The following is a 12,027-nucleotide window of genomic DNA, read 5'->3' on the forward strand; positions in this document are numbered from 1 at the left end:
TGTGTGTATTGTGTTTGTTTCCCGGGGAAAACACTCACGAGAAACACCGGCTGTTGTTATGCCTGCTGTGACGTTAAATTACTCCGTTCTCCGCTTGTAATTATGCCTTTACAAGCTTCAAAGCTGTATTTATCATCTGAATTTGCCGAAACAAGTTTAATATTCTGAAAGCTAAGACTTTGTTTAATTGAAATCAGATGAAAACAAACTGTAACGGACCCTGCCGTGTTATCTATGATCACTATACGCTTGCATTCATAATTTCAGCCGGAGGGAGGGGGGGCGGTGTGTGGAAGAGCAGAGTGGCGAGTGAGAGCTGTCATGTTCCCTTTACGAGCTTCAAAAATGTATTTATCATGTGATTTTGGAAATAAAAGTTTCATATTCTGAAAGCCAAGACTTTGTTTATTTAAAATCAAACAAAACACCCGAACCCCGAAAAACAATGTTTTGTGAAGCCGCCATTTTATTATCCTCGCATTAGCATTATTAGCATTAGCATTAGCCCAGCGCAGAAACGCAGAGAGACTAACTTATGGCAACACAAAATAAAACATGGGAGCGGTGGAGATGAGGAGGTGTCGGCGTTCTGGCCGTTTACTCGGAAGGCTTCAGTAGAAGCTGCTGGGAGTCCAGTCCCCAACTCCGGGGACTTCCGGCCGGGGACTTTGGGCGGCAGTATACGCCGTGAAGTGGTTTGCGGCCTGCCAGTAAACCCAAAGCAGAAGAAGAAGAAGTGACGTCAGCGGCTTCATTTGCCTAATCCACCCCCAGGGACTTATTCAGGTGTGAACGCGATCTGTACTTAGTTCATGAGAACTAAATAGTTCTCGGTTCTCATGAACTAAGTTCTCATGAACCTTTGTGGGGAAAGTACTGCGGTGTGAATGCGCCTAATTACATTCTTCCAAAGTGAAGATTCTTCATTCATAAACTGGACTGCCATTCAGAAATAAAGCATCACCATCACTGTGTTTGAGGATGAACAGAGACTAAGCAAGGATTGTGGTTGGGTGAATTAAGGACACAGGGATTTGAAATTTGAAAAGGTTATTATTATGGTAGGAATTTCACGGTGGTCATGACAGCCATGGCCGTCGTTGCCCCTCGGTCTGGCCGTTATGCCCCACAAATAATTGTAGGCTACGTCCTACGGCCACCATGGCCTTTGTGCCCCTCACACTGTTAAAATCTCGAAATTGCTTTAAAAGCGTCAGAGCAGTGGTCTGGTCTCTGAAATGCATTATGCTGCGTTCAAACTGGACGAGATGCGAATATTCGCATCAGGGGCGCCGCCAGGGATTTTGAGCCCCATGAAACTATATCACATTGGGCCCCACCACCAGGCCCAGGCCACGCCAACCAAGCACAATGCTAACCACACCTCCAGAACCCAACCGACTCATTTATGCTTTAAATAACTCTACCTGCACAGGCTTGCATCTATCTTGTAGTCCAATACTAACTGCACAATATTTACTGACACTGAGCGGTGAACATATAACATTGTGCAGACATGCAACATTCTACTGTAGAAGAATTCACTATTTTATATAACACTAACATTCCTGACAATAGACCTCAATAGTAATCTTTTATGGTGTACATGCCTTTTTAATAACATTTTTGAATGGAACATTCAAAAATCTAAATAAATATAACTTAAATATACATGACCTCTTAAATTAAAATAAAGTGAACATTAACACCAATATTATCATTTATAAAATGCTATAACAAAAAAAATAACATAAGTAGTAGATTTTTTTATTAAATATACATACCAACTACAAAATAAGCGGGTATTAAAGTGTAAACGGACAACAAAACGGAAATGGAAATGAAAAGGCCTGATGGTGGTACTAAATCAGAGCCTATTACCTGTTCTCAGTCTTTTTCTCATCGTGCATCTTGTGTGTAGTGATCCAATATCGTTACCATAGCCTTGCCCTTTAACAGTTATTACGAGCCCTGGCTCAGCCTTACTCACCAAGAGCCCAGCGCCTAGCCTTCTTACAGGCAAAGTCACTGATCAAGTCCTTGAAGTCCAGCTTTCTAGCCAACTGGCTTTCAATGGACAGCATGGCAAGACTGCAAAGCCTTATGGGGGGACAGGGCTGCGGAGCCTAAAGATCCTAAAGATAAAGTTGGTCCTGGCACCAGGGGAGGGACAACTGATTTAGTATGAATACCTGCTAAAAATGTACCTGCATGTATGACATGTCAGCTAAAAGAGGAGTGAAATGAAAAACCTCTGAATTATTATTTATAATGGACTAAGCTTAGCTAACAGACTAATTTCCACCCCTCATGGACCAGACCCACTTTTTCTTGTGAAAAACTGGGTGACATACTGTCGCCCTTTATTCCCTCTCTCTTGTCTTTCTCTCCTTTATTTTCTTTCTTGAAAGCCTGACTTTGTTAGTCGTTGAGACATCGTACACACGTAAGTACTAGCATCCCTCCTCACATGCTCTCACGGCCCGTCCACACAGCGGCGTGCGTTGAAGCTTCCAACGCTTCTGCCCATTCACTTTTGGGAAGCGACGTGGAGCGTTGCTGGCGTAGCTGGCGTCAAAAGTTGAGCAATGTTCAACTTTTGACGCCTCGACGGAGGCGTCAGCCAATGAAATCCCGTTTATTCAAATCTGCCAGTACAATCGCTAGCCAATCAAACTGCGTGTATGCTGGGAGAGACTACGCAGGTAATTTCCTCATATTCAAAAAAATTGAGGGAAAATTCATTGTAGCGGTAGTGAATCACCCGGTGCTGTATGATCAGTCTCTGTTCATCTACCGGGATACAAACCGGAGGAGCGAGGCATGGAGGGAGGAGGCAAAGACAGTGGGTGAAACTGGTAGGTTTTCGCCTGTTTGGGGATTTTATATCCAGTTTACTTCGTTTTAACATTGCTATTGCTTTGTATGTCGGGGGCGAGAGATTCATGTGATTGGTTGTTGGTCGTGTTGCTCGCAAAAAATCCCCAAGCTTCAGATACGCCCACCTCCAAGCGTCAACGCACGCTGCTGTGTGGACGCTCCGTCACTCTCTGCTAGAAAGGGCCGGTGCCGCACAGCGTTTGGAGGCAGGACCAAACCATTACATGTAAATAGAGGGGGTGTTTGATGCTTTGGATAATTAACTTTTGGAAGAAAATAAGTAAATTAATCGTAAGTTTAGTGAATACATTATCAATATAACGTTATATTAATGTTAATTATTGATGATTGATGAAAGGTTACTTAAAACATTTTTCTTAATGTTCTAAAAATGTTTGGGGCCCCTGTCGGCCCTTAGAATCGTCCTAACTTTTCACCCCCTTACGGCGCCCCTGCATTGCTTTAATCACTGGAGTTTCACGGCGGCTGTCAGCTGTTTACTCCTGTCATTCAAACAGGACGCGCTGGAGAGGGGGCGGGGCTTATATCCAATACTACAACACAATTAACATATTTGACCGTGATTTAATTGTAATACACGTTTCAAAATGATGCCGAAGTAACAACATACTGATAACGGTTAGTAAAAACCATGAATTAATGCTTTGACAAGTGTGCAGACAAGACGGCAGGCGAAACATCTTTTAAAATGCGTGTTTTCTGTGAATGGAGATCGGATCGATCAGGCTAAGCTAACGTTGTAGCTGCTCCGTCCAAACTCACAACAACTTCCTAAAGACAGAAATAAAGCAGCGACTGTATTCGCCATGACACAGACAGTCTGTGGTTTGTTCATGTTTAACTTTTGTCCAGTTTCTGAACAGATATGAGGAGTTGTGAGCTCTGTGTGCTAACAGCTAACGGCTGATGTTTTGGTTTTCTGATTCAACGCCGGTGGCTGAGATCCTCACTGCTGATTGGCTACCGGGAGAACGCGTCACACGAATTTGACGCTCGAGTTGAAAAAATGTAAAGAGACTCTCGTACACACACACACACACACACACGCACGCACGCACGCACACACGCACACACTCACACACAGACTTTTGCATTGCTGAATGATTTATGTGCAGAGTTTGAGCCTTGAAGGCTGTTTCTTCTGCTCTGAAATTTAATATATTTGTTACATATTAATATAATTTTAGATTTTTTTATTTGATTTCGGAGTTGTGAATGGGAGAAGTAGTAGATAGAAAACATACCAAACACTAATTATTCAAAGTAGAGTATTTCATTTTATATACGGTAATACTAAGGAGGCATAGGCCTATATGATTATAATGTTTGCCATTATTGATATTAAAAAAGGGATTTGTTTTCCGTGTCATTCGTGTGTTTTTCAGAAAAGTTATTTATTTGTAAGCTCCAAATCATAATTTTTCCCTCAATAGCCTATGTGCCCCTGGCATGTGGCCAGGGAAGGCTGTGGCTCACTGCTCAGTGGGTTACTGCTCAGTGGGTTAGTGTGCTGATCTTCGATTCAGAGGATAGGAAGTTCGAGTCCCACTGCAGTCAGAATGTCGTTGTGTCCCTGGTCAAGACACTTCACCCCAAATTGCTCCTGTGGGGATTGTCCACAGTATTGTAAGTTGGATAAAAGCGTCTAACAAGTGACATGTAATGTAATGTGGCCTTTGTGCCCTAAAAAAAATGGTGACACCAAAGGCCAAATGAAATCCTAAAACTCACCTTCACATATACCAAACTTTAGAAGAGTTGGCTTTTCCTGATTTTTGAAAGGTGTGATAATTGTTTAAATACTTTTCTGGTGGTTAAAATTCAAGTCACATAGTCAATGACTTGACTCGACAAAATAGGACAAGACTTGCAATTTGACTTAATGACTTGTGACTTTATTTGGGTTTGAGCTGTTTGACTTGAAAATACCTGCTGCCATCCATCAAGCTCAAAGATACAAATTATGTATTTGTATTAACAACAAATGAAATGCTATGTACAAAATGTGCTGGAAGAAATTGTTATGATGCAAACTCAAAGATTAGGACTCAGGACTTCAGTCCGTTTTGACTTGGTATGTGAGTGCAACGACTTACTACTTCTTATGTCAAACAGAACAATGACCTCTTGACTATGAGTGGTTCATTTATATTTGCCATGTAAGCAATGCGTCCAAAACAAACTTCAAGGTCCAGTTCACTTGTCCTCATTGTATTTTATCTGTTTTTTCAGGTCCATTTACTTCAGCTGATGACTCATAATAAAAAGATGAGTGAGAAAATATATTCTTAGGGCTTTTGAAATTACGTTAAAAAAAGGATATCCTGATTTGAAAGGTTGGTGTTTTTTCTGCTCTTAATGTTGGTACAGTAGAAGCAAACTTGTATTGGAAAGTTATCTTGACTGCGCCCAAAACTTCCAGTAGGTCAGAGGTCAGCCTGAGAACTGGTTCAGTTTTCTGCTCGACAACCCAGAATGATGGATGTTTCTTGATATATTTACTTGCTGAATGAGGATATTCCTGTATTGAAAGTTTCTGTGTGCAATTGTGTATTTAAACACCAACAGGTGGCAGCATACACCTCACACTCAGCCAGACAATGGTACTGTAAGTGTGTCAGAGAGGAAAGATCCCCCCCCTGCAGAAACAGGATGTGTCCAGACATGGAGGTTTGAAGAGTCATGTGATTCTACTGTGCTCCTCCTCATCTCTTATGTAATCCCCATCTCAGCCATGTGCTCCCTCTGTAACCATTGACCTGAATGTGCTTATGGTGCATGACCATTTACCCAAAGTAGACCTTTTTCACCTCTAGTTGCTGATGTATAGAGAACAAAGGTTACTTTAGGGGGATGTTGACATCGAGTTAGACCACAAAAGATTGAAATTGTGTATGAGTATGAGGTCGACTCTCCAGCCTCCACACATGCCTTTGTTCATAAAGCCTTTGGTTCACAGAGGCAGTTATCACACCACTTCCTCATTGGCTGTGCCTGGTGAAAATGTACATTGTTTTTCCACTGCAGATGATCATTAAAATCAAAGGGGGTGTTGTAAGATCAGTTAACACAAACTGAGGAAGTTATAGCCTTAAAAAAGACCAGCACTGTTTAACAGGTAGAACAAAGACACAAAGATAGGATGTTTAACAATTTACATAAATGTGACTGAGGATAACACATGACTTTGGCCTGAGGTTTGTTTATTTCAACATGCACTTAATTCTTTCCAGTCCGTTTAGTGAATTTCCTTCAACCAGACAGCTTGGTCTTTCACTTATGCCATGATTTTATAGATCAGCATTTTCTGGGTGTTTCTTAGGGAAGCGGAAGCCCATTGCCATTAAGGAAAGGACATACTTTAAAGTTATGGCATTGAACAGTGTAAAAACATTTACAGCAGTTATAGTTTTTGTTTTACCACTCATGCGGGGTCACCATATTAAAACGCTTTTTTTTGTTTCAGGTGAATCAACCATTTTGATTCTTATTCTGTGGTGTGTTCATCATTTTGAATGGTCTGTCATCTGGGTCAATAGAACTTTTTAGTTTAATGGCCGCTTGATGATATAATTGATTTTGGAAGATACGTATTGTTCTTATGGTTTAAATCCCTTATTTGTTGCTATCAGATTAGTTTGTCTGAGAATGAAGTTAAGATTATGTTTTATTGGAAAGGTAACATTTTACCACAGTACATTGTGCTCGATAAATGGCATACATATATATATATATTTGATAGGTATTAGGTACAGTATGTTTTCACACAAGAGGTTAATAAGGGATCATTTAAGAACAGTAAAAGGGTGCACTATGTCATCCAAATTTAAGAGACTTCAGTTCAAATCCAAAGTATTGTACACTTGAATAGAGAACTGAATAGAGAACTATTTACTATTTTATAATGTTGGCATTTTGTTTACTTTTGTTTATCCACAAGTTCATTCAATAGTGTCTCTCTGTTGTATAAATTGGCTTCCATACTTTCTCCTCATAAACCAATCATAACAATGGTAGGGGGCGGGGCCATGTCAGGTTAGGTTGTCACTCTCATTGGGTAAATAACAAACCACCCTTATGTTGTATCCTACCGCTGAGGAGTCACGAGAAGTTTTAGCTTTCACGAAGCTCCACTAAAAATGGCCCAAATGTGAGTTAGTGGAGATGACACAGGTGACCCGAATGAAAACGCCTTAGCCGGAAGGGCTTCTGGGGAGACGCGGACCCTTATTTGTGTGAGGTTCGGGCTGCCTACTTTGTTAGCCCACCTGCACTCCGAGCGGATTTGCTATTGGAGGAACCACTGTGGCTGCTAGCGAATCTCGTTAGCCGCTAACTACCGTAGCTAGTTACGAGCTAACTACAGCAGCTAATAACAAGCTACATAGCCGCTTCGCCCGAGTGAAGTGAACGGGTCGCGGGGTGTGGAGCGGCGCCGCTACTTTTGGAGGACTGGATATATTTAAGGGAGGAATTCCTTTCCGCCAGAAGTGGTGTTATCAACCACGGTGGCAGCTGCATTGTTGTGCCTCTCCCCTGCCTTCTTCTCATTGTTGGCGAAGCCTCCTGGCTGCACACCGCCGAGTCCATGCATGCTAGCAAAGGCTGCAGCCATCTACAGTGATGTCTCATTAGCCAACGAACATTAGTGTTTTGCTTTTGGCCATTTATGTGTGTATGCGGTCACTGGTACGAGCTTCTGGAGACTGACTGCAGTATCATCCCACCCCTGACGCCTGTATAATAACTGTACTTTCATGTCGTATCACCCGACAGCCAGTAGTCCCTCCAAAAGAACCAGACGCGGAGCATGCAGGAAAAGAAAATACTTCAGATAAGTAGATAGGGGACGTCGGACACAACTGAGATAATTTGGACTGTGTGGTTACTCAACCCCTCATAACAGGGATTGCATTTGGAGAAAGGAAAGGATGAAGAAGTTTTCCAGAATGCCAAAGTCCGAGAGCGGCGGGCTCGGAGGGGCGTCCAGCTCCGGCTCCGGACTCAGCAGCTACTTGGGCAAAGTGTTTGCAATCGGCCGGTATCAGGTCACCGTGGACGAGCTTATTGCAGAAGGTATGTACAGAACATAAACATTACAGTGTCTGTCCAGAAACACACTGTAATGTGGAACTGTTTTTTTTTTTTTTTACATTGAGCACTGGTATTTTCAGGGACAGGACACCCGCCCTCTTCTGTTTGGTATTACAACTCAAGACACATCAGTGAAGCAGCTCTTCCAGCTTTGTTACTTTTATGGGCTTGTAATTGCTTTGCTCTCCACAGTAAAAGCTCAGTTTCCACCCTAAACATCCACTAATTTCTCAAGAAACTACATGCAGTTTGTTTGACATAGGTCGCGCGGCTCTTTCATGTTATGCACACATTGGTATTTACTTAGGGAACCGGGGATTTGGTCCATAGCTGGAATTAATACTTCCATCTTGTAACTCATCCAGCTATAGTTGTCATTCTGCTTCAACTGCTTCATACTCAAGATCCAGCTGCAGTTTGCTTTTGTCCGATGGGGATTTAAAAAGGAATAGGAAAACTTGTATTTGCAGCAGTATAAATGAACCAACACGTGTTTCTTTATACAGTGGCTTAGAGACACGATAGTTTTGTGTTTACATTGATTAATTGACTGAATTGCATACCGTTTTAAAACAAACTACAACATTGCTTGCTGGATAGACACATTAAGTAAACGATGTCTTGTGCAATTGCTGCACCTACCCAGTACAGCTCTTGAGGATGTCAACAGGCTTCTTGAACACATTATAAATGTCCTTCATGGCTCAACAAAGCCTTTTGTTCTAATATGTTGAAACAAGAATCTCCTCTATGTAACACAGTCAGGGACTGAGGAAGTCACCAAAGGTGTTCCATACAGCAGATGTTCTTCACCTCACAAAAGGTGTAGTGATGATTTATCACAGAGTAATAATAAGAAACATCCTTTGATAAGCGAACCTATCTAGCCAATTAGACCCTTCAGGCCTTGCTACACATAAACAATTATAAATCAAGAAGTTTATTGATCAAATTCTGTCTACTGTTTTCATTTATAGGATATAGACGTTGAATAGTTTGGGTGTATTTTCTCACATTCTAAAATGTGAATAGCTACCACTAGGGATGCTCCGATCGATCGACCGCCGATCGTTATTGGCCGATATTCACTCTCTGCCGATCGGTCTGTGCTCTCTATAAAGGCCGATCAGGAGAGCCGATCACATGATGTAAAATACATGACACTTTTCTCTGTGCACGGCAAAACAAGCTCGCTTCACCGGTCTGGCAGTATTTTAAGGTGTCCGAAAAAGACAGTAAAATAGCGGTATGCAACGTGTGTGAAGCAGAAATCCTGCAGCTCCGCCCGCTGTGACGGACCGGTGAGCGGAGCAACACACACTAAGAGTTAGACCGAACACACTTCGCTATTTTATCTACCTCTGGAACAAGCTATACTAGTTATACATATGTTTATTCTTCACTGTCGGGTCACTCATTACTGGATCAGTGAGCTGCATGAGATGCTGTCAGGGGAGAGGAAAAGAGAGCGCTTCCGCTAATTTTTCCCGTGTTATTATCCAAAGTTAATGTAAACTTGAATAATGTACTTAATTGTAATGTAATAATTATGTTGGTTGTTGTTTGTGGAAGCGCATCATGTATTGAAAAATTCATCTGAACTTTTTGATCCGTTACAATTATAAACTGAAGTAATATAAAAATGAGCCCCATTAGCCACGTTCACACCGCAGTACTTTTCCCACTTTAGTTCCGATATAGTTCCGAAATGTCGCGTTCACACCAAAAAGAGCCGGAACTAAAATGAGTTCATCAGAACCTTTTTTTCCCCCTTTTCAGTCCCTGCTAGAGAGCAGGTACTTTCGTGGGAGAAAAAGGTTCCTATGTCTGATTGGCTGAGCGGATTGCAAACCACGCCCCGTAAAACTCCCAAAACGTTTTGTGAAGCCGCCATTTTATTATCCTCACATTAGCATTATTAGCATTAGCCCAGCACACAAACGCAGAGAGACAACTTATGGCAACACAAAAGAAAACATGGGGGCGGTGGAGATGAGGAGGTGTCGGCGTTCTGGTGATTTATTCGGAAGGCTTCAGTAGAAGCCAGTCCCCAACAACGGGGACTTCCGACCGGGGACTTCGGGTGGCAGTATACGCCGTGAAGTGGTTTGCGGCCTGCCAGTAAACCCAAAGCAGAAGAAGAAGAAGTGACGTCAGTGGCTTCATTTGCCTAATCCTTCCCCAGGAACTTATTCCGGTGTGAACGCGATCTGTACTTAGTTCATGAGAACTAAAGAGTTCTCATGAACTAAGTACTCATGAACCTTTGTGTGAATACGCCTTTTTAACTGAGTTTTAAACATCACTTTAAATGGAAGACCCCCATAGCCCCCACCCACCCGATCGGTATCGGCCGATACTGATTCCGGCGATCGGAGCATCCCTAGCTACCACCACCTGACTTGAATATCAAATGAAACACAAAATCACAGTATAAAATACTTTTTGTGTACCTGCTATTAGCGTAACAGAAGCCATTGTTTTAGTCACTATGATTAAATAACAGTTAACTAAATAATTTAGATTATTTTGTAAGCATTGGCTATGGTGGCTGACAGGTGCAAACTTGCTACAACGGCTCAAAACACCTGCAATAGAAGAAAAGCGCTGCACATTAAAAAACAATGCAAATATAAAAAAGGAATGTGCAGAAACACATGCTAATGAAGAAATATCTTCACCAACTTGACATCACATTTAGAAAACAAAACTCGCAGTGTTTACTAATTACGCTGCATAAACGAAAAGCTGCAAATATAAAAACGCTGCAAGAAGCTCAAAACTAATACGGGAAAAAAAAGTGATGCACAGGACCAGATTTCTTGTTTATGATTAGGGATTATAAGGTCTCCCAACTGTCAATGGAAACTTACCTAACATTTAGTTTTATCGTCTTTTAAAAAAAATGTGAACACATGATTTCTTACGATGTTATGGTGTAAGCTAACATAGCTAACCTAGTCATATCTGATATACTGACAAAACACAATTATGAAACAGACTAACTCTGCCAACAGTAATCTTTCCAAAAAAATGCAGCACGTTTCACCGAATAGAAATGTCTTGGGCCGTTGTAATGCGTTTACACCGGTCAGCCACTGTTGTTGTCTTCTCAAGCAACACTTAACACTTTAAACATGATGTTGAGTCCAATCGTACACATGATCTCATAAAAAACAAAACCCTACAAACAACCCTTCCTGCAAGCAGTCAGAAGTATGTCATCATATAATCATGTGAAGTGGCTGTGACTGGTTTTTCTACCTGGAGCGCAAAGGTAACATATTGTGACCCTTGCTCGTCAATCTGTGTCATGGTAAGAGCTGGGTGTCTGTTTCTGTCCAAGCTGAACAGTTAATACTATAATTGGAAGTGTAAGGAAAAGCACAGGATATCCTTGTAAAAGACTTGTTTGAAAGATCAGCCAATTTAGTTCAAAACAAACACCATCTCCTCTTAATGTTTTAAAAAAAGTTATCTTGACACTGTTATCTTGACACTGTTATCTTGACACTGTTATCTTGACACTGTGTGGTTAGCTATTTTTTCCAGTGACATATCTGCAGAGCTGGACAGTTCCTACATTGAGTAGGTACAGTCATTTCCATCCCCTTCCCTTTAGCCTTCTTTTAAGCTCTATCTCGTGCTGTCTCTAAGAGGAACCAAGAAATGATATTTAGAAACAGGATGCATCTGTGAGCATATCACCCTTTTTCTCAAAGCTAACTTATCATCTGGGATTCCTTGTCAGTGCCTGCAGTTTAGGAAATGGGTGAAAATTGATGGAATGTTTAATAGTTGCACAAACAAATAAATATTTGGGACATCATGTTAAACTCTTTTTGATCCATAATATTTCAATATAGAGGGGTAGGGGACGTGGATTGTTCAGGGGGAGATAGGGGTCAACACCTAATGCCACATATAAGTGGTGAATAGGGCTGCACGATTTGGGGAAATAATCTAATTGCGATTATTCGATTTGCGATATTTGTTTTTAAGCGACCCAACGGAAGTTTATTGTAAAATGCG

At 41.5% G+C, this 12,027-nt stretch overlaps 1 protein-coding gene across 3 annotated transcripts in view; it reads left to right on the forward strand.

Moving 5' to 3' along the window:
- Window positions 1-6,952: 6,952 nt before the first annotated feature.
- Window positions 6,953-12,027, forward strand: part of bmp2k (BMP2 inducible kinase) — an 83,390-nt gene continuing 78,315 nt past the window's right edge. For 2 of the 3 annotated variants that reach the window (XM_034216708.1, XM_034216709.1), the window contains exon 1: window positions 6,953-7,977. In XM_034216708.1, the coding sequence (XP_034072599.1) occupies window positions 7,833-7,977 (145 nt within the window). In that variant the 5' untranslated portion in view covers window positions 6,953-7,832. The remainder of the gene's footprint in view (window positions 7,978-12,027) is intronic. The other variant, XM_034216710.1, reaches the window with a different exon arrangement.

The sequence above is a fragment of the Gymnodraco acuticeps genome, unplaced genomic scaffold (genome assembly GCF_902827175.1).
Source record: "Gymnodraco acuticeps unplaced genomic scaffold, fGymAcu1.1, whole genome shotgun sequence".
Classification (NCBI taxonomy): Eukaryota; Metazoa; Chordata; class Actinopteri; order Perciformes; family Bathydraconidae; genus Gymnodraco; species Gymnodraco acuticeps.